This window comes from Lygodium microphyllum, chromosome 9 (genome assembly GCF_053477565.2).
Source record: "Lygodium microphyllum isolate KBCC chromosome 9, Lygodium_microphyllum_v1.1.10, whole genome shotgun sequence".
Classification (NCBI taxonomy): domain Eukaryota; kingdom Viridiplantae; phylum Streptophyta; class Polypodiopsida; order Schizaeales; family Lygodiaceae; genus Lygodium; species Lygodium microphyllum.
Window position 1 is genome coordinate 60,015,524 of NC_141143.1, and position 23,587 is coordinate 60,039,110.

General features: G+C 44.9%; 1 protein-coding gene across 3 annotated transcripts in view; it reads left to right on the forward strand.

The window, feature by feature from the left end:
- The window catches only part of LOC148031084 (zinc finger protein BRUTUS-like), a 76,498-nt gene that overhangs the window by 36,716 nt on the left and 16,195 nt on the right, over nucleotides 1-23,587 (forward strand). For 2 of the 3 annotated variants that reach the window (XM_087684613.1, XM_087684614.1), the window contains exons 3-4: nucleotides 5,043-5,237; nucleotides 5,344-5,684. In XM_087684613.1, the coding sequence (XP_087540739.1) occupies nucleotides 5,043-5,237; nucleotides 5,344-5,684 (536 nt within the window). The remainder of the gene's footprint in view (nucleotides 1-5,042; nucleotides 5,238-5,343; nucleotides 5,685-23,587) is intronic. The other variant, XM_087684615.1, reaches the window with a different exon arrangement.

A 23,587-nucleotide genomic window follows, 5' to 3' on the forward strand; every position in this document is an offset into this window, starting at 1 on the left:
ACGCAGAAGAGCCTTAGCAGGCTGAGTTTTCCCAGTTAGAGGGGGCTGCTTTTGCGTTTGAGAAGGCATTGCAGGTGAAGATGTCTACAGAGATGGACTTGGAGTTCCAGGCGATTATGGACCGGAAGGTGCCTGTCTTACCGGCTCTTCCTACAGATCAGAAGCTCGACGGCGACAACTACCGCATTTGGCGCGTCATGATGTTGGCCATCCTTGAGTCCTATGATTTGGCGGAGTTGGTACAGGAGGAGATTGACCGGCCCTCGGTAAGAGATGAGTCCAAACTCTCTTCCCATGCTCGTGCGGAGTTGGCCAGGGCCCAGTCTCATTGGGACAAACTTAATGCCAGGATTCGATCCTTTCTCTTCCTATCATGCACTACAGCCGTGATCGCTCAAATCGAGCACTTGACGGTGGCTCGTGAGATATGGCTGGAGCTTGATCAAATGTACAATCGGATGACCCTAATGAAGAGGGTTTCTTTGGAGGTTCAGATGCGGACCTTGTCCATAAATAAGTCTTCTTCGCTACGGGAGCACATTAACAAGCTAAGGCAGCTACAGATGCAGGTTCAGAATGCGAGGAAGCCGATTTTCTCCGAAGACATGGCGATCACACTATTGTCCCAGTTGCCGCCAAGATTCGGTACATTTTACTTTGTCCTTATTGCTTCGGGGCGAGAGTCTACTCTTCGGTGGGAAGAGTTGGTTCCTATGGTCTTGGACCAAGAGGAACAGTTAAAGGGACAGAATGCTTCCAAGTCGGAGGCGCTGACAGGTCAAGCCTCTCAGACGAAGGGGAAGGACCAAAAGAAGAAGAAGGGGGATAACAAGTCCAAGAAGGACAAGGAGAAGGACAAGGACAAAGACTCCACATGCCATATTTGTGGAAAGACTGGCCATTGGAAGAAGGATTGCCCTGACAAAGACACGAAGGACACTAAGAAGAAGGACACCAAGGATTCTGGAGCGGTGGCTGCACCCCTCATCAGTTGCATTTCTTCATCTAGCTGTCATTGAGGACGCTTCACCGAATGCTTCTGATGTTGCGTTGACGGCTCCCCAGGCTCGAGAGTGGATTGTTGATAGTGGTGCCTCACGGCACATGACTCCTTCATCAGATGGTGTTGCCCAGCTGCGACCCTCGCGTGGGCAGATTCTCATTGGAGACAGCTCTTCAGTTTCTGTTGCAGGTCGGGGCAAGATGCAGCTTATTCCGGATGGACGAGGTGGTACCCATACCTCAGAGGTTTTGCATGTACCAGGATTAGGGTACCATCTCCTTTCAGTTCATAAGATTTGCTCCCTTGGTCTTGTGGTGGAGTTTGACAGTTCTACGGTGCAAGTCCTTGATCGTGGATCGAGGAAGGTTCTCTCATCTGGATATGAGGAGAACGGCATTTACAAACTGAAGTCTTCCACTGCCCTCTCTACTCTTCTTCTTACCTCACAATCACAGTCTGAATTATGGCATGCTCGGTTTGGTCACCTAAACTATGACTATCTTCGGAGGGCGTCACGTGGACAGCTTGTTTGAGGGTTGCCGGATATAGTGGTGAGCCAGCAGCCATGTGTCTCCTACATTCGGGGGAAGCAGCATAGAGATGCCATTTCCCACACAGCTTCGCGGCGGTCTACTTCACCGATGGAGCTAGTATCTACGGATCTTTGTGGCCCTATGAGGAATGAGTCCCTGCGTGGGAGCTCGTACTTCATGCTGATCGTGGATGACTATAGCAGGATGACATGGGCCTATTTTTTGGCACTAAAGTCAGAAGCTTTCTCGCACTTCAAGGATTGGCTTCTGTTTGAGGAGAACCGATCAGGCCGGAAGTTGAAGACCTTGCGATCCGACAAGGGAGGTGAATTTGTGTCTAATGAGTTTGCTCGGTTTTGTGCAGATAGAGGAATTCACTAGGAGTTTGCCAATACCAATACTCCTCAAGAAAATGGTATTCTTGAACGGAAGAACTGCAGTGTGATCGAGATGGCGCGCACCATGATGGAGCACCGACAGACCCCTCCGGTTCTGTGGGCCGAGGCTGTGGCTACTGCAGTCCACATCCTTAATCGATCCCCTACTTTGGCCGTGGAAGGGATGACTCCATTTGAGGCTTATTTTGGAATGAAGCCAGATGTTTCTTACTTTCGGGTCTTTGGATGTGATGCCTATGTTCACATTCACAAGGCTCACCGTGATAAATTTGAAGCGGCTTGCCGAAAACAGGTATTTGTTGGCTACAGCTCCCAGTCCCAAGGCTACCGACTGTATGATCCTGTCAAGCGGGATGTGTACACTAGCCGTGATGTGCGGTTTGTGGAGGTTCCGGCTACTTCAACGGGTGAGGAGCATCCCGTTCTTGGAGATCCAGGGGAGAGTTGGGCTCCTTCTACAGTTCCACTGGAGCCCATGCCTTTTGATTATGATTCTATTTCTGACACAGAGTCTACAGTTCCACCGGACACCTCTGAGGAGTTACCACCGGTGGATATTCCAGAGTCTTCTGCTGATGGAGAACGACGAGGGGAGGTTCGGCCTCCTCCTCGCTGGGCCCGTGACACACTCCGTGATTCAGGGATCGAGGGGGTTCCTGAGGAGTGGGGACCGCAGGATGGTCTGCCGCGGTCACGGCGGCACCAGGCACATTCTACGGAGCTGGTTTGCTCCAACTATTGTTTGATGACCTGTGTTATGCAGGATCGGGAGCCCACCTCCGTGAAGGAGGCTTTACAGTCCGCCCCATGGAAGAAAGCTATGGAAGCTGAGTTGGAGGCTATTGAGAGGAATGACACTTGGTCACTCGTGCCCCGCCCCCTGAAGAAGAAGGTGATTGGAGTCAAGTGGGTCTTCAAGACCAAATATCTCAGTGATGGTACTTTGGATAAGCACAAGGCTCGCCTTGTTGCTAAAGGTTTTGCATAGCGCCCAGGCATTGACTGTCATGACACTTTTGCCCCCACAGCTCGTATGGCGACCATTAGAGCTGTTCTTGCTTTGGCTGGCCATAGGAGATAGCCTGTTTATCAGTTGGATGTGAAGTCGGCCTTCCTGAATGGTGATTTGAAGGAGGAGATCTATGTTGAGCAGCCTCCTGGCTTTGGTTCTTCAGATGGGAAAGTCTACAGGTTGAAGAAGGCCTTGTATGGCCTCAAACAGGCCCCGTGTGCATGGAACGAGAAGATTGATTCGTTTCTCCAGTCTCAGTTGGGATATCGGCGGTCCAAGGCCGATCCGCAGCTGTATGTCCACACTTCCGAGGATGGTTGTGTGCTGTTTGTATTATATGTTGATGATTTGATTATCACAGGTGATGATGCACAGCAGGTCCAGGAGACAAAGTCAGCTTTACATCTGACGTTCGAGATGACGGATTTGGGTCTACTCCATTTTTTTTTGGGCCATGAGATTTATCAGTCTCAGAGGGGGATCTTTATCTCTCAACAGAGATATGTACAGGAGCTCTTGGTGTCTTTTGAGATGGAAGATTGTCGGGCCCTCTCTACTCCTATGGATCTGAACTGGAAGGCCACTTCCCATTCAGCTTCTCCTTTGGCGGATGCGTCCCGCTATCGACAGTTGATTGGGTCCTTGATTTGGCTTCTCAACACCAGGGTTGATCTATGTTTTGCTGTTGGGCTCTTGGCAGGGTTCATGAGTGAACCTAAGACGGTGCATTGGCAGGCTGCTCAGAGGATACTTCGGTATCTACGGGGGACGTCTGATTTGGGGATTCATTACCCCGCAGGGACAGATGGGTCAGATCTTGTACTTGCAGGTTGGAGCGACTCGGATTGGACCGGTGACGTGGACCACAGGCGGTCTACTACAGGTTACTGTTTTACTTTGGGTGCCGGTGTTATTTCATGGAGTAGCAAGAAGCAGCCCACGGTAGCCCTTTCGTCTACTGAGGCGGAGTATCGGGCCGCGTCTTCCACCACATGCGAGGTTGTGTGGCTTCGGAGATTATTGGAGGAGCTTGGGTGCCCCCAGACTCGTCCTACATTGCTGCGATGTGACAATGAGAGTTGCATTGCCTTGGCAAGGAATCTTGTTTTTTATGCCCGGATGAAGCACATTGAGCTCCAGTACCACTTCATTTGAGAAAAGCTTCTAGATGAGACCATCACTGTGGAGTATTGCAAGACGGAGGATAATCTTGCGGATTTGTTTACGAAGGCGCTTCCTCAGGCTCTACTTCGGCGACATTCCAGATCTCTCAGGCTTCTGCCCTGTCCAGGCTCTGAGAGGGGGTGTTAGAGATCATAGCCTGTTTGGAGGGCAGCTGCACAGTCGGACCAGCAGGGCAGTTGCACAGTCGGACTGTGCAGTCGGACTGCCACGTGGCAGTCCGACTGCCTGCAGCCCAGTCGGCTGCATTTAATGCATCCGACCTATTTTCAGGCTGCGCCCTATTTCATGTCAGATTTCGGCTATTTATAGTCGACACTTTCAGCAGTCTGGACACACTTCTCTGACGCAGATTACAGACCGGTGACGCGCAGTTTCTGTCTCTGTTCACAGATTTCAGACAGCAGACAGTGTAGACTGCAGCAGACTTCGAGGTGGACAGCAGGTTGCATCGTCGAGGTGGAGACACGCAGTCCAGCGCACTGCGCCCTTGTATATCTTTGTATTCAGCATTCTTTATACAGCAGATCTTCATCATCCACTGTCTCTTTCTCTCCCTTCTCTCTCTGCGTTCTCTCTCTCTCAGTCCTACGCTTCCGCACCGCTGTACTCTGACAATTTGCTGGTGTGATCCTCAAAGGGTTGGCTGCTCCATGGACGGATACTATTCTCACCACCCTAGTTCTGCATGCTTTGTGATTCCCTTCTGCTCTTATTGTAGCTTTGTATTTTTGTAGCATTTTGGCTCCATGTGTTGTTTTCTACTAGTCTTTGAGTTTGCTTGGTTGGCTAAAAGGCTCTTTGTAAATGTTTCAGCTCACTAATTCAAACATCTTTAGGGGGAGAGAGACAGAGAGACGGGGGGGGGGGGGTGTTCGAGAGAGACTAATTGCACATAATACTCTTTTTGACAGGTCTTTCCTCTCTTGATACAACACTTCAGCTCTGATGAGCAAGCATCACTTCTGTGGCAGTTCTTTTGTAGTATACCAGTGGATTTCCTTCAAAAGTTTCTTTCATGGCTTTCATTTTCACTTTCAGATGCTGAATGTGAAGAGATGATTGCTTGTATGCATAAAATTGTTCCTAATGAAGAACTTCTTCAGCAGGTGAGCTTGGATGAAAGTCGCATCTTTATTGCATATAAAATGACAGCTTTCTCTTTCTAATGTTCCCATTCATGTAGTTCGTATTGGTATGAATGGTGTTTTGCAGGTTATATTTTCCTGGTTGAAACCTGGCTTGGGGCCTCAGCATAGCGAATGTAGTAAAGTAGAGACACAAGAGGGAAGTCAAGTTACACAGGCAAAACATGCCAACAGAAAAAGAAGCAAAGAAACAGCAACCAGTTCACATCTATCAAAAGCTGTAAATCAAGAAAGCAGCATAGGTACAATGTTCCCTATCGACGAAATTCTCTATTGGCATGCAGCCATCAGACATGAACTGAGGGAATTTGCAAAAGAACTTAGGAAACTGCCTGTGCCAACAGTTTCAGGCTTGTCCCTGCTCAGTGATAAATTGCAGTTTTTGGCTGAAGTTTACTCCTTTCATAGGTAAATTTCTCTATTAGCTAAAGACAGCCCTATATGGATACATTTCCATTTAAGTGTTTGCGTTAAAATAGCTGAACATAGCATACCAACAAATCTGTACTTGATTGTTTATAGCTTGTTCAATGACAGATTAATCTTGCAAGTTTTACAAAGGTTGTCCTGCTAGAAGAAAGAAGATATGTCTGTGAGACATCTTTTAATAAGCAATGTACTTTGCATTTCCACATTTTTTGGTTACTTCTTGTTGAGATTTCCTTACATTGAAGACTTCATCTTGCAGTGTGCACACTGTGACAAACCGTGGTTATAGAAAAAGAGTAATCGTGGGTCTCAATGCTGTGATTTAACCCAAATGGTCATGTAGCGAAGAACTCTTTAGTTATATTAAGAAGGTGAACATTGTCTATGTTAGACTCTTTGGAATAAAGTTGATTTGTCAGTTGTGGGAGTACATGTTGTCCAAAGAGACCAGAAAATGAAGAGAATTGAAGAGGGTCCCGACATGTATTTAAGATTCTAAAGAACTAAGAAAAAGGGGGATTAGCGAATCACACTGCCAACAAATATGGTAGGAACTTGCATCCATATACAAAGTAGACGAGCCTTCTTTCTAGTAGAGTGACTGCATCTAGAGCCAAATCTCCTACTTTAGAAGCTGACCGATTGGTTGCTTAAATGGCAGATCCAGCTCTAAGTTTGAGTCACTTTCCAATAATCTGCAAACCTGATTTGCATGTGCAGAAAGATCTCTCTGAAAGAGTTCTTTGGTGCAATAGAGTTTCATCTTTCCATGGGCTCATATTTTGAAGGATAGAGGGTGTAAAAAATAACAGGTATGTTCTGATACCATGTCAAAATAAGCGACAGTGCAGAGAGACAGTAGGGTTTGCAGGGAGTAACATAGAGTATGTACGACAAACATTGAGAGAGTAAGAGAAACTCAGAAACACAAAAAGAACACAATGATGATGCACTAAATCATGCTATGAGAAGAAAAGCTAATATAGTGGAGCCAAAGTTCAAAAGATAACTGTATTGTCCTGTCTGAATCAGGCGGCAACACCTATGGGAAATTTGCATAGCGAAGGAAGCAAAACGCAGTCCTCTAAGCAGTGGGCTATTGAAGTAATCACTGGAAGATGAAAGACATTTGTCGAGGGAGTGGACCATAGTCCTTTGATGTCGTCGGAGATGTGGAAGATGATCACCAACTATTGAGGGAGAGAACCACAATCCTCTGATGTTGGGGAGTGACGTGGGCAGCAAAACGCAAATGCTAGAGTGTTGAAGTTGTCAAATGCAAGGAGAGCAGCCCATATGTTGATGCTAGGTGGATAATGATGACACCGGATGATGGAGGATGAGTTGGGTTGCAAAAACGTAGGTCCTTGCAGCCTTAGTGATAGGCGAGGTGATGCGAGGTGATGGAGGAGGAGTCAGAGGCTGCAAAAACGCAGGTCCCAATAGCCCTTGTGATAGACGAGTGATGAAATCATTGATGCTCGGTGATGGAAACTGTTGCCAGAGGCTAGGATGTTGATGCCAAGTTGGAGATGACGATTCTAGGCAAGAAGAATGTTGGAGCGCGCGGGTAGCGGAAGCGTGAAGATTTGTAGCAGAGGAAGTGAACAGGTGAGTGAGAGTGAGAGTAAGAGTGACGAACAGATTTGGGTGTACCAACAATGTGTTGGTACACAAAGAATAAAATGTATTTATACTTAGGGCCCGTAAGGGTGCATTCACATGTACAACATAACAATACACGTATAAAATACACGGAGGTGAATAAAGGACCTTTACATCCCAACAACCTCCCACTTAAAGGTCTGGAGTGAACCTTTAACCAACTCCCACTAGTCGTATGCAATGCTCATGCTGAGCCTTGCCTAGACTTTTAGTGAGAACATCTGCAGGGTTGTCCTGTGTTTTGATCTTGGTCGATGTGATTAGACCATCCTCCAGAATCTGTCTAATAAAGTGATATCGCACATCAATATGCTTTGTGCGTGAATGATACATGGCATTTTTAGCCAGATACACAGCACTCTGGCTATCACATCCCAACACTGGAGTACTCATAGACATGCCGAGATCCTCTGCGAGTGTGCTCAACCATATAGCTTCCTTAGAAGCTTCAGTAGCTGATATGTATTCAGCTTCAGTAGTATTCAGTGCGACGATGTTCTGCAACCTGGAGCACCAAGAGACGGCCCCTCCAGCAACTGTAAAGACATACCCGCTAGTGGACCTGCGAGTGTCTAAGTCACCTGCCATGTCTGCATCACAATAACCCTGCAAATTAAGTGCACCCTGCCCATAGCAAATACACTTTCTTTGTGTACCCTTCAGATATCTAAGAATACTCTTGACAGCCTCCCAATGTGGTTTTCCAGGATTTGACATAAACCTGCTAACAACTCCCACTGCATGAGCAATGTCTGGACGAGTAGCAACCATAGCATACATAAGAGAGCCACAAGCTGATGCATAAGGGACTCCCTTCATAGCATTGGCTTCCATGTCATCTTTTGGGCTGTTGGCTTTACTAAGTTTAAGGTATGGAGGTAAGGGTACTTCGAGAGGCTTAGCTTCAGCCATGTTAAATCTGTCCAGTACCTTTTCAATGTACTTTTCTTTGAGATAAGAACAGCAATTTCTGCGTTCTATCCCTACGAATCCTCATGCCCAATATATGCTCTGCATTCCCTAAATCTTTCATGGAAAAAGCTGATTTCAGCTGATCTTTGAGAGCATCCAAGCTAGTCTTTCTCTTCCCAGCTAACAACATATCTTCCACATACAAAACAAGTATGATAGGGCTGCCATCTGTATCCTTTTTCATATACAAACAATGATCTGCATGGCTACGCGTAAACCCATGAGAGAGCATAAAAGTGTCAAACTTTTTGTACCACTGGCGTGGTGCTTGTTTCAGCCCATATAAGCTGCGTTTTAGTTTACACACCAACTGCTCTTTTCCAGGAACTACAAAACCCTCGAGCTGTTTCATGTAGATCTCCTCATCAATGTCACCATGCAGAAAAGCTATTTTCACATCCATTCGGTATAGTTCTAAATCCAATACAGCAGTGAGAGCAAAAAGCACACGTAGTGTGGTCATCTTCACGACATGTGAGAAGACCTCCTGGAAGTCAATCCCTTCCTTCTGTGCATACCCTTTGGCAACCAATCTTGCCTTGTACTTGGGTTTCCCATCAACTGTCTTTACTTTGTAAACCCATTTGTTTGGAAGAGGCTTTCTTCCTTTGGGCAACGACACAAGATCCCAAGTATCATTAGCATACAGAGATTTAATCTCTTCTTGCATAGCTAGCCCCCACTTAATTGCTGAATTTGCATGACTTAGCCTCTTTATATGTCAGTGGCTCACCCTCATCAGTAAGCATCACATAATGCAAAGAGGGGTCATACCTATGTGGCTGCCTTCTTAGGCGTGTAGACCTGCGTACCCAATGATCTACATTCTCAGGAATTGGATCTACATCTGGAGGCATGTTATTTTCAGCATTTATTGGCTGCTGTAAGCCATTTTCAGCATGCTGTTCATGCTGTACAGCACCTTCATTTTCATTTCCAGCACCTGCATTTTCATAATCAGCAAGTCTATCTTGCTGTCCATGACCTCCCTGTGCTTCTATTTGCTGTCCATCATCATCTGGCTCAAAGATAACCGGCTGATCATCAGTTTCAGCCTGTGGTACAGCACCATGAGGCTCATCATTTGAAGTAATAGGTGGCTACAAATTCTGAAATTTGACCTTTTTTATGTCTTCATCAGAGGCTAAAGTACCTTTCAGCAACTTTGCCTCATTAAACACAACATTACGGCTGCGAACAATTTTCTTGGACTGAGGTAGCCACACTCTATAGCCAAATTCACCCTCATCACCATAGCCCATGAAAATGCCTTTGGTGGATTTCGGGTCAAGTTTATTTCTCAGTTCATTTCTAACATGCACAAAAGTATCACAGCCAAATATTCGTAAATGGTCATATGAGGCCAGTTTGCCAGACCAAACCTCCTCAGGAATGCCATTATTTAGGGACCTGTTTGGAGAGTAGTTGCAAATGTGAACCGCGGTTTTAAGTGCCTCTCCCCAAAATTCATGAGGGAGATTAGCAGTGGACAGCATGCACCGCACTCTCTCACATAGAGTCCTATTGTATCTTTTAGCCACACCATTTGAAGAAGGGCTATAAGGGGCTGTAAGCTCCCTCTTGATCCCATGCAAGTCACAAAAGGACTTAAATTCATTAGATGTGAACTCACCCCCATTATCAGTTCTCAAGCATTTCAACTTTCTACCTGTCTGAGTGGTCACGAATGCATGAAATGTTTTAAAAATAGCAAACACTTCACTTTTCTTTTTCAACAAATAAACCCAAATCTTCTTGGAACAATCATCAATAAAAGAGGCAAAGTATGCAGCACCACCCAATGATTTCAAAGGCATGCTACATACATCAGAATGCACCAAGTCCAATACATTTGACTTACGGGAGACACCAGAGTAAAAGGAATTTTTCATTTGCTTTCCAAACTGACAGTCATTACAAAAATCAAGTTTAGAGCCTTTTCCATCAACCCTTTTCAAAGAGGTAAGAACATCAAGTCCTTTCTGGCTCATATGGCCTAATCTCTTATGCCATAACTCCACATGACAGCCAATTTCAGCAACTGCAAGAAGCTTGCCATTCAAAGCTTTACAATGCAGACAATACAAAGTGCCCTTCTTGGTTCCTTTAGCAATCAGCATGGAACCCCTTTTTAATTTCCATAAACCACCACCAAACAGTGTGGTGTAACCATGCAAGTCAAGCTGTCCAACAGATAGTAAACTCTTCTTGATGCCAGGCACATATCTGACATCTTTCAACATAAGTTCTTGCCCATTATCCAAAGACAAGTGTATGGTGCCAATCCCATCAATGCTGCAAGCATGATTATTTCCAAGGTAAACCTTGCCATAACAGCCTGCATCAAAAGTAGCAAAACACTCCAAGCATGGAGTCACATGGAAAGAGGCACCAGAGTCTACAATCCAAGTCTGAGTGACACAATCATCAACTGACAAAAGTGCATCAATCACATCAGCCTTGGTCATCTGCATATCCTGCATGTGACATACAAGGGCATCATAATCCACTGCACATAATACATCAGTCCCTGCATTTGAGAGCTCCTCTATGACAGCACTGGAGGCCACATTGGCCTTTTCCTTGCCTTTACCTGCCTCAGATGCATCTGTCTTTTCCTCTTTCTTCTTTTTGTCTCTTGCATTCTTCTTTCTCTCTTGTTCCTTCTTGTAATACCTGCAATCAGGCTTCTTGTGGCCCTTCTGACCACACTGATAGCATGTAACATCACTCTTTTCTTTTCCTTTGCTCTTGCTCCTGCTTCTCTGTCCAGCATTTGCATTTTTCTTTTCAGCCCTGCCTCTAACATTATAAGCTGAGTTGCTGCCTTCTCCACTAGACTTACGTCTAATTTCTTCATTCAAGATGGAACCCCTCACACCATCATATGTGAGATTGGGGTTATTGCTGAGAGAAACAACCAAAGTCTCCCAAGAGTCAGGCAATGTCATGATCAAAAAGATCGCCCTCAACTTATTATCAAAATCCAAACTTGCATCCTTGAGCTGATTTAAAATGCCAGTAAATGCACTCAAGTGCTCAGCTGCAGGCTTGGACTCATCCAGCCGCATATTCACCAACTTGCGCATTAAATGCACCTGATTAACAGGTGTGGTGATCTCATAGGTAGTCTTCAACTTCTCCCATATTGCATGACCAGTGTCTAAACCCTTAATGTCTGTCAAAATGTCATCAGTGACACCCATCTTTATATAAGCCACAGCCCTTTTATTGACTTTGGCCCAATCCGCCTCAGACATTTGTTCAGGTTTATCCATTTGCAAGGCATCCTCACAATCCTTTAAGAACAGTATGCCTTGCATACGATCTTTCCAAAGATCAAAGCCCTGACCATCAAGTCGCTTGATTTCCATCAAACTTTTAATGTCAGAACTGGAAGAAGTTGCAGCCATTTTTCACAAGTACAAGTGTAAAAAACATTGAACTGCAAGAGCACAAGCTAAATCAGCAAATACACTGCTGTTCTTGCATAACCAGCAATAATCCTCTGCTGTTTTGACATAAACCAGCCACTGCACAGGCAAATAATGCAGAAATTTATCAAATTCTGCACAAAATCCCAAATTTCCAGGTCCAAATGTGTGCAAATGTCACCCAAACTGACTCAGCTGAGCAAAATTGCATCAATACATGAAAAGCCCCAATTTTCCTTGGTCCAATGCCAAGAAATTTTACTCGGATGAGCAAAATTCCAACAAATTTTGAAAAATCCCCAAATTAATTGAGGTCAATGCGCACAATGTCTGCAATTTTTGACACAGATGTCACTGTCAAGCATAAACAGCATCAAATCTAGGAAAAGCCCCAAATTTCCAGGTTCAAATTTGACCAAATCTGAGAATTGTGCTTGTGCGCGCGAACTCCCGTCAGTGGCAAAAGGGTTGCTTGCAATAAACCTTAGAGAAATTCAAAAAATTTATGGAAGAAATAATGTGTTGAATCACCCCATTACCAGCCGTTGACTATCGCGCTGCCCGTCAGATGCCACGCAGCCTGTGTGAGCTGTCGCCTGCAGTCGTTGACCTGCGCCTGATGCCACGCAGCCTGTCCAGCCTGTGCCTGATCAAAAAACGACCTGTCCTATGGCTGCTCGTGACCTGTTTGACTGTCGCCTGATCAAAAAACGACATGTCCTATTTGCCAGGTCAAAAACTACCTGTCCTTGCCTGCCAGGTCAAAAACGACCTGTCCCTGCCTGCCAGGTCAAAAACAACCTGTCCTGTCTGCCAGGTCAAAAACGACCTGTCGCCTGTCTATCAGGCTGTCGCTTGCACAAAACGTGACCTGCAACACTGTCGCCTGACTGTCCAGCACATACATGTGCCTGGAAACAGTGACGACCTGACCTGTATGAGTGACGACTTATTGATTTCTCGCGAGCGAAGAGCTGGTGTTGTCTCACACGGACTTCGAGGAGCGCGAGCTCCTTAACCTCAGCTCTGATGCCAGTTGTTGGAGCGTGCGGGTAGCGGAAGCATGAAGATTTGCAGCAGAGGAAGTGAACAGGTGAGTGAGAGTGAGAGTAAGAGTGACAAACAGATTTGGGTGTACCAACAATGTGTTGGTACACAAAGAATAAAATGTATTTATACTTAGGGCCGTAAGGGTGCATTCACATGTACAACATAACAATACACGTGTAAAATACACGGAGGTGAATAAAGGATCTTTACATCCCAACAAAGAAGATCTCCACATTGAAAAACGTAGGTGAAGGCGGAGCCTGATGGAAAAGGGTGCTAATGCCAAGCAGATGATTGTGACACCAGCTGGAAGATGTCCCAAATGCAAGGCTTGATGATGAAACACGGCACTTGAAGCAAAAGAAGAAGGGTGAAGGCAAACACAAGCCATGAATTGCAATGTCCTCTTGAAGGGGTGTGAGGGCAGTGGGAGGGGCTATTGAGAGAAGTGAATGGTGTCTAATGATGGAGGAAGAGGGGTGAGGAATGATTGAAGAGTGGTGGGGTGGTGAAGAATGAATGAAGCGATTGCCATTTATAGGCATAAGTTGTCTAGGGTGGTGCACCACTGTGGGGGCACCCATTGAAAAAGTGGCCAAAATGTGGACACCAGCCCTTTTTGGGGCTGTTAGAGTGCGAAACCCTAAATGAAGTGCATGAATTGAAGAGGTGGTTTCTCTAGAGAGGGTTCTCATAATCATATTAATAGATTGATTCTCTTTGTTTCTGTATGTGTTAGAAAGTCCCTGAAATCAAAGTAATAGATCAATTCTCTCATTGCTTCTTGTTAGGTCGATCAAATTCCCTGTAGCATACCAACAGATATTCACTTTGTTTGATTAAGGATTTTGAGCATTAGCCAAAGCAAGGGGTTCTCAATCAAATAAAGCTTCTCAGCCCTGATGGAATTGCTCATAGCAGCGAGCAGATTTAAAAAACCTTGTAACATGACCTCAATTGCTGACCCATAAGATGTTAGTTGATAGCTAAAAGCACTCACTTCGAATGACATACAATAGTCTCTCTCTATGGATGGGTTAAAAGCGGTACTATTATGTTACTAAATTTGCACCAGAACAGCCTTGGATAATTTTTTATCCAGACGATAGTTATGATATCTGACATGTAAAATCAAAGCTTCCTTGTGCAAATTGGAAGAGGTGAAATTATTGTTTGTTTGGAATCAATATACTATATAGAAAAACTTTTTCCCACAAGGAAGGTGCCTCCCTTTAATTATTAGCTGAGAAAGTGGACAAGCACCATGCTGGTATTGTTCCTATGGGCGGATAGGATTGCCCTTAAGAAGAATGGACAGTGGGGCTTGGTCATGTTGGGACCCTCCTTGGTAACCTACTGAGGAGGACCAAATAGGTGTTTGAGTGGGCAAGAGCCTGGACTAACACGTATATATTATGTGAATATAGGTGCGCAAACAAGTGATGCACCTATTAAGACTTCCGCCCACAACCTCAGGGTCATAGCTCAAGTATCAACTGTTGCTACTACTTTGGGATAGGTCATATAGGAAGTTTCCAGGACTCTTACTAGGATTTAGTTTGGGACAGGTCAGGTCATATAGGAAGCTTCCAGGACTCTTATTTAGCTTTAGTTTAATGTAAAAATCACTTGGTTCCCTTGCTACACAGTGTGTCTATCTCAATGGATATGCCTAAATATGTAACTATCTTACATAGATTAGAGGCTATAATAGCTTGATCTCTTTGAAGAAGCAACCTTAGCCTGAAGCTACATTCCCAAATAACTGTGAAGCACACAGTTATTTGAATCGTATTCTGGGAGAAAAAAGAGATTCTTATTCTGGAAAAAGAAAATAAAGTATCATATGCCTCTGTCCTTAACCTGATTCCTTATCAAGGAGTTCCAGAGTACAAGTGTTTTAGGGACTTTGTTGTGTAGAATAGGTGGAATATGAATAGTGAATGGATGAGTCTGAGAGGATTTTCTCTCAATTGCATCTGCCAAGCATCGAGGAAGCCAAGCTGTCCTCATAGACTGACAATTGCATGATTTTATGACCAAATCATAGAGCTTGCCACCATCATTTTTAATCTATGTTCTTAGTGTATTCGTATGCTTACATACACATTGTATTATCAATGCTGGGTGTACTAGGGCTGAAATCTCACTTGAGAACCTTAGCAACCAGCCTGCGTAACAGTTTTGGGTCTCCAACTTTTGTAAGCAGCACATACATAACTTGTGGGCATAAGATGGACCAGCTCTTCTTGAGGTGTAATGCTCTCCATTGAAGAGGCTTCCACCATAGATATTAGAGCTCTATATCTAGAAATAAATAAGAGACTCCACTAGAATAAAATTATGGATACATACAAGGATACATACAGATACATACAAGTCTTGTTCACTATCTGATGCTGTAGCTTTTTGGGGACCCATTATATGTGTTCTTAAATGTCTTCAAGGATACATACAGATACATACAAGTCTTGTTCACTATCTGATGCTGTAGCTTAAACGTCTTCAAGGATACATACAGATACATACAAGTCTTGTTCACTATCTGATGCTGTAGCTTTTTGGGGACCCATTATATGTGCCACATTTTCAGCAAAACATTACTAGTCTTTTCTTGATCATCAACAAGAGGAGGAGCCTTGAATTCCATGTAATGAGGTGTTCTTAAACGTCTTCAAGGATACATACAGATACATACAAGTCTTGTTCACTATCTGATGCTGTAGCTTTTTGGGGACCCATTATATGTGCCACATTTTCAGCAAAACATTACTAGTCTTTTCTTGATCATCAACAAGAGGAGGAGCCTTGAATTAAAGAATGATCCATGCTGTAGCTAAATACTTTCCTAGTTTAAGTCCCATCCATTCCTTGTGGTTTTAAAATATGAGGCTTCACCTCAAACCATGCACTGTTTAACTGAATTTTTGAGTGACAGGCTTCTTGTAAGCCAAAACTCAGAACTTTTTAAGGTCATCATCATCAATGGTTAAGCCAATATGTTTGAGAATGTGAAGCTATCAAGATTGATCCCTAGATAATGCACCAATTTTTTGTGCATTCCTATAGAATGAGGTTCTGTCTTTGCTCTTCATGGTGCCCATACCCGTATTTTTACAATCTTTTGAATGTATCTTGGTAATGATAGAAAATACTACAATCTTTCCATTTGAAACTGGCTTGTACATCTGATCTACAGGGTAGTGAACATAAGCTTACAAAACACACACACACACACACACACACACACACACACACACACACACACACACACACACACATTAATTCAGCAAAGAAAATCACAAGAAAGTGAAAGCTAGAGCACTCTTACACAATAGATGACACTAGGTGGCCCTCAAGGTGAGCACCACCCCTTATGGTACTAATTTAATATTCAAGATGAGCCTTTACACAAGCCTGCTTGTGTGATCAACAGAGCTATCATAGACCACCACACTCTTTGCTAATGATTCCTTGCGTGCTTGGCTCTTCGATTGAAGTAATTCAGACTTGTAAACTTGTTGTCCATAAACTCTAATATTTGACATGCATTTGCCTTGAGATTAGATGCTGAATTTATTGCTTTCAAAGGTGGGAAATCAGACGTGTATGTCTATAAACTCTTGCCCTTATGTTAGCCTTGAATCTTCAACGATTTGTTGACCCAAAACAAGGGGAAAATTGGGGTTTTGGTTGCAATGTCTTCAGCAAGCAATTTCACACCTGAAATGATTGATTTTAGTAAACCCTAGCCATTGATTTGCTGTAAACAGCATACCCTAAATTTGGTTTGTTGTAAGATGTGTTAGCTTGCCCATTTTAGTCATGTCAATTTGTCATCTCCTGGTTGTGAGCTCCTGTTAGAGTTTGACGGAGACATAGGTGTATTTCCTTAAGTTTTCGGCTTCCAGTGTGTAGTTCTAGGTTAGTTTTTGCATTTCCTAGTTTGCCTCCACCTATTGGACATTTTCCGTGCTTGTTGGGATTTTTTTGTGGCCAGTTGATATTTTTCTGGCATTTTGTTAAGTATGACCGCCATTAAATGCTGGTCGGCCAGCATTTATGGCACTCTCAGGGGTAGGTCAGCAAGTTTTGGGCATTTATGGCTATATATAGCTAGCCTGCCACTTGGCAGTCTCTTCAGTCTTCTTTCCTTCTTGGTAGGTGCACACTCTGACACTCTGATACTCTATGCTTGGTGCTGCTATTGTCATCAGTCAAATTTGGTGCAAGGCTGTGGGCTGGATGTAGGGACTGATTAGTCTCCTTCCCCTTTCCCATTTGTATTAGCATTCTTCCTAGTTCAGTGAGATTTCATTCTTCTTTTCTTGCAGTTTCTCTTTATTCCTTTGTCTCTATGTTCCCGTTTCTTTCCATTGCGCACTCTCCCATGTTATCAGAGCCTAAGTGATGACACAGCTTGAAGATCTTTGCAGAGGAGCTACCCTGTCCCAAAATGTAGGCCCTACACCTTGTGTTTGTTGCAAACACAACCATATCTAGAGGAGTTTTGCAGAGGGAACCACATTTGGCAGCTAGTCGTCGTCAACTTTTTGGTCAAGGCCATAGTATTTATTGCCTAATTGTTAGCATCCACTACTAGGTGGTAGCATTTATTGGCTAGGTGATGGCTTTTGCAGTCCCGTTGACCACTTTTTGTAGGCGACAACACCCTTGGTGCCAATGGCATCCTTCTGGTGGTAGACGAGATCATACTGTGTGCAGGCGGTACATCTACATCCACTGTAGTTGATTGCTTTCTGTCTTCTGTGTTGGCAAAACACAATTTTTTGGGTGATTGAGAATTGAAGATGTCTTACCAGTTTACAAGCTTTGATGACTTTGAGGAGGAGCTTCTTTTTAGGCACTCTTCTAAGGAGAGATGTGATTATCGCGAGTATCGTCGGTGGGAGGAGTCTTCTATTTGCACTATTTCCCTTGTATTCATCTCTCATAGAAGGCTCCATCCGAAATGAAGATGCCATCCTTGTTATCCTTGGTGCAGGTGCTTGTTCTACCTTCCTTACCCAAAGAAGACAAATTGGATGGTTCAAACTATTTGTTGTGGTCAAGTAAGGTGGAGTGTTTACTTGACACCTTCAATCTTTGGGAGCTAGTTTTTGACTTTATCCCTGTCCTAAGGAGGATCCCATAGATTGGACTTCTATGGACCGTATAGCCTTGTGGGGTTGACTCAACTCTAGAGCTAGATCTTGTCTCTTTATGAGTTTGTAAGATTCTGTCCTTGTGTATGTTTGAAGGTTGAAGAGTGTAGTGGAAGTATGGAAGAAGCTGTCAGAAGTGGAGCAGCGGTGGAAGCATAAACATGTGCTGAAATAAACTGCTGAAACACAAGACAAAAAGAGAAAAGAAAAGAACACGATACAGATGAGAACTCAGATGTATGCACGGGAAATGAAATCCATATATCTGAACACGAGACAGTCGCATACAACAGTGAGTCACTGGCTGCGTGGGCACTGGCACTGGCTCCTCTCTCCACAGAGTCTGCAGATGGTGAAGATGATGATAATGACTGAGGAGCACTGAGTATAAATAGGCTGAAAAAGTGGGGAGCAATAATGCTGGTCGGACAGCATTAAAGCTGGCCGACTGGTGCATAAAATGCTCCACTGGCATAAAATGCCACACCAGAAAAAAACCTAAAATACCTAATAAAAATGCCTAGCCCAGATCAAGCTCAGACTCACACATGAGCTGACAAATACTCTGCTAACACCCTCTCTCAGATCATGAGTGATCTGATACAATACAATAGTACAATGGAAAGGGATCAAAAACTATACAACATAGAACCACCAAGTAGAACCATGGATACCCAAGCAGTGGGTGATCAAGCCACCACCAAGGTGCCTCGGAGAGAACCTGATGTCGATCGTACCAAACACCTGAAAATAGAGAAGATCATAGCATGTCTCTGTGTCCATCACCAATGTCTCGCAGTAGCATACAAGACCATCCTGTCAAAAATGCCTCTGAACATAGGTGACCATGGAGTCCCTGCCTTTGGCCAGACCGCCAAAGTGTCCCCTCATGTGAGCTCCAGACGAAAGCCTCCCGCTCTCGATCAGAGAACCAGCTCATCATGAACCTGGATGTCAATCCCAGCTCCAGGATTTGATTCCACCAGACTGAAGTCGATGCGTTAGGGACGTCCCTCTCTGGAACCTGGGCACCTGTATAAAAGTATAGATGAGGCGCAGCTGCCCCATCTGAACACCCGCTCACACTCCCTCTCTGGCACAAGAGAGTCGTGAGGGATGACCTCATCACCACCACTAGAAAGCAGCCGAGGAAGGGGCCACCAAGCCCTTCCCGCGATCCAAAGAAGAGGATCCCTTCCGCGCCTTGGACTTCACCTTGGTCGGAGGATCGGAGTTGGAGTCTGATGAAGGAGAGGACTCATCGGTAGAGTCAGCATTCCGCTTCGTCTTCTGCTCTTCTTCCTGGAAGCCGCTAACTTCTTGCAGTCCTTCCGCAAATGTCCCTTCTTGCCACAGTGGTAACACTGGGCCTTCGACTTCGTCTTCCCGTCACCCCTCTCTGAAGCTACATAAGCCTCACCTCCATAATGTGCCGGAAGCCGCCCCTGTAATCTCAAGGATGCCTCATGCTCAAGAAGCATCGAGGTCATATGTGTAAAACTGACAGGAGTGATGTCTGCGCCCGCAAAGCATTGGCCACTCCATCAAACTCCGGGGGGAGCTTGTAGAGGACCGTCCCGACAAGATGCACCTCGGGAAGAGCAGATTGCATGTGCCGAAGCTGATCCTGTACCTGCGTAACACGAAGAAGAAAGGACTGAATAGTATCTTTCGGCTCAAACTTCATCTCCTGGAGCTGGCCACCATAAAGTGTGACGGCCCGCATGGTGGAAGGTGCCTCGTACATCTGCTGCAACTTCTGCCATACTTCAGGAGATGTCCTACAGGAGGTAACCGCTGGTAAGACCATTTTAGAAATACACCGAAGCAACGCCGAGTAAGCACGGGCATCGTCCGAGTCCCATGTGAGCACCGCTTCCTCATGGTTGTCCTCATCAAAATCTTCAGGAAGAGGAATAGGACGGAGAGGTCGAGCAATAGCTCCACAGACGATGTACCATAACCGCTTCTGCACAAACCAAGCTTTCATGACAGCACTCCATGTGAGATAATCAGGTCCATGTAACTTATCATCAGTGGAAGTGCACGGAGGAGCCATATGGAGAGGATAAGGAGAGAAGTAGAGAAGAGATGGAATTTAGAGAGGAAACACAGCCAAAACACAAGCACAGACTACAGAAAATGAGAGTTCACATGCAATAGAACCCAAAATCTGATCAATAGAAGACAAAATCTGCTGCAGAAAGTCAAAAAATCAGTCAAAAACTGCCAAAAACAGAGAAAACGGCCTGAAGTAACAGTCACCCAGCCACGAGAGACGCTGAATCAGCAAAACGTAGGTTGTAAACTGGAGAAAAAACAGGTAGAAAACTGTCGCCAGCAGCTGCGGATGAAAAACGCAGGCAGAGAGGGTGCGTAGGCAGCAGGCGATGGCAAAACTGCAAAAAACGCAGGCTGAAAACAGCCCCAAAACAGGTCGCCTGGCTGCGATAGCAGTCGTCTGATTAGCAGGGGTACAAAACAGTCCTGAAATCAGCAAGAAAACACAGTAGAAACACAAATCCTGAAAACTGATACCATGTCATAAGTGGAGCAGCGGTGGAAGCATAAACATGTGCTGAAATAAACTGCTGAAACACAAGACAAAAAGAGAAAAGAAAAGAACACGATACAGACGAGAACTCAGATGTATGCACGGGAAATGGAATCCATATATTTGAACACGAGACAGTCGCATACAACAGTGAGTCACTAGCTGCGTGGGCACTGGCACTGGCTCCTCTCTCCACAGAGTCTGCAGATGGTGAAGATGATGATAATGACTGAGGAGGAGCACTGAGTATAAATAGGTTGAAAAAGTGGGGAGCAATAATGCTGGTCGGACAGCATTAAAGCTGGCCGACTGGTGCATAAAATGCTCCACTGGCATAAAATGCCACACCAAAAAAAAACCTAAAATACCTAATAAAAATGCCTAGCCCAGATCAAGCTCAGACTCACACATGAGCTGACAAATACTCTGCTAACAGAAGCCTGCGTCTTTGTATCAGCACAACACGTTTGCCCACAAGATTCCCCTCGAGAAGAAGTTGTGGATGCTCAGTATTGATGACTTCTCTTCCATGAAGAAGCACATCACTAAGATGGAGGACATGAGGGGTGAGCTTGCCTCTCTTGGTCAGATGATATCCTTCGAAGACATGGCTATGATCCTTTTGACTCAACTGCCATTTCCTCGGTTCGATGTCTTCTATACCGGCCTTACCACATGGAGGAGGTGCGAAACACCCTTATGGGAGCTTTCACATCTTGTCTTGGAGTACAAGGAGTGACTGTGAGTGGTTGAGGCCAGTGGTTCTGGCTCGCGAAGGCATTTATTGTAGGTATAGGTGGAGGGAAGAAGAAGAAGGAGAAGGTGAAGGAAAAGAAGCAAGAGGATAAGAAGGATAAGAAGAAGCCTGAGTGCCCACACTGTGGGAAGGGCACTCATCCCAAGAAAAAGTGTTGGTAGGAGTACCTCCATTTGAAGCCGAAGGAGAAGGATTCGAAGGCCACTGGAGCTATGACAGATTCTGTCTTTGTGCATGTATTTGCCAAGGAGGATACAACTCTTTCTTCTTCCACCTAGAGAAGCCTTAGCTCGTGGATAGTGGGGCCTCTTCCCACATGACCTATAGATAGGATTGGCTTTAGGATATGAGTTCCAAAGGGGGCACAGTCACGGTTGGTGACAGCTTTGCTACTTCCGTTTGAGGAGGGGACTATTCTCTTATTGCCATATAGGCAATGTTCTTCAGCTAGAGTTCTTTCTATACTAGATTTGGGTTTGAACCTGTCTGTTCATGGTCATACAGGGCTAGGTACCTGTGTTGACCATGGAGGATGATTCTACTAGTGCAGTTTTTTGGATTGGTTCATAGGAGGGTGGACTTTACACACTCACAGCCTTAGTTGTGAGGTCTTCCTATGAGCTTGGGTTGCTTTGGCTTGCTCGCTATGGTCATTTGAACATTGATGCTATTCAACACTTTATGCCCTATTCACACTTTATGCCCTAGCTGTTTTAGGGACAAGTAGCATAGGCAGTCCCATCCACAGGTTGCCACTAGGAGGGTTTTTACACCACTTGAGTTGGTACATGTCGACTTTTGCGGACCTATGTGTATGGCCCCCCTTGGGAAGGCCAAGCATTTGATGCTGATTGTAGATGACTTTAGTCGTTATGTGTGGCCTTATTTTCTAGAGTACAAGCGTGAGGCGTACTCTTGATTCTGTGAGTGGAAGGTGTTTGCGGAGACACAAATTACTTTCAAAGTCTGTGGCATATGAGCAGATCATGATGGAGAGTTTACTTCTAACCTCTTTCTTAGTTTTGCAGGGGTCACGGACCACGGTATTCGGATGGAGTATTCACATTCGAACACACCATTCAAGAATGGTGTGGTGTAGCACGCAAATTGGACCATGCTAGAGATGGTCCGATTGAGAGTATAGGGGTCTTCCTCATTTTCTTTGGGGTGAGGTGGTGACTACTACGGTTGCCATCCACAACCACTTCGTGACTTCTGTATTATAAGACATGACTCTATATGGCTTTCTTTCATAAGAAGCCTTTTGTGTCTCACTTTTGCATCTTTGGGTGTGCTACATTTGTCCATGTGGATAAGAAGAAGAAGTTTGACTCAAAGTCAAGGAAGCTCATCTTCGTGGACTAATAGCACTACCATGAAGGGCTATCGGCTCTACGACCCGATGACTTGGAAGATTGAGGTGAGTAGGGATGTGATCTTTGATGAGGTTGCGGGCTCCAAGGATCCTATTGATGGTTCTATTGCAAGCGATTCATCCCCCCCCCCCCCCCCCCCCCCCCCCCCCCCCGCCCCTTCCCTTAAAAAAAAAAAAAAAAAAAAAGACCTCAGTTCCTCTCCTACCTTCATGGGAACCTCTTAGCACCCCTTCTTTGTTTTCGGCTCTTCCCCCTTCTCCTTCTCCACCTACATTGGCGTCCTTACCACCTTTGATGGATGCGACTACTTCGTTGCGCCGAGTACTTTCACCCCTTTAGTCTCTCCTCAAGAGTCTTCTAGGGATGCTCAATTGTCAGAGAGGGAGCCTCTTTAGATGAGGAGGATTTACCTTTCCTTAGTGAGGGGGAGTCCCTTATACGGACAAGTGCATTGCAGGTACTGGTGGCTACTCAATCTCCCTCGCAGTAAGATGAGCCTATTCTTCTTGGTATAGGCAGCTCATGCAAGATTTAGGTGTCTCTCAGTTTCTTGCTCATTCCACAGGTCCACATAGATCAGCTCGCTTACAAGTCTAGCAGGATAATTTACTATATGTGAACTATGCTCTTATGTCGGAGACTCACGACAGAGAGCCTACTACAATTGAGGAGGCTCTTGCACAAGATATTTGGCGTCAAGCTATGCACGATTCGATTGAGTGCAATTAGACTTGGGAGTTGGTTTGACATCCATAGAAGCGAAAGATAATCAGTGTGAAGTGGTTCTATTTGACCAAGTACCTTGCAAATGGTTCCTTGGACAAGCACAAACCTAGGCTTGTTGCCAAGGATTTTGTTGAAAGGGTAGGTTTGAACTATTTTAAGACCTTTGCACCTACGGCTTAGATG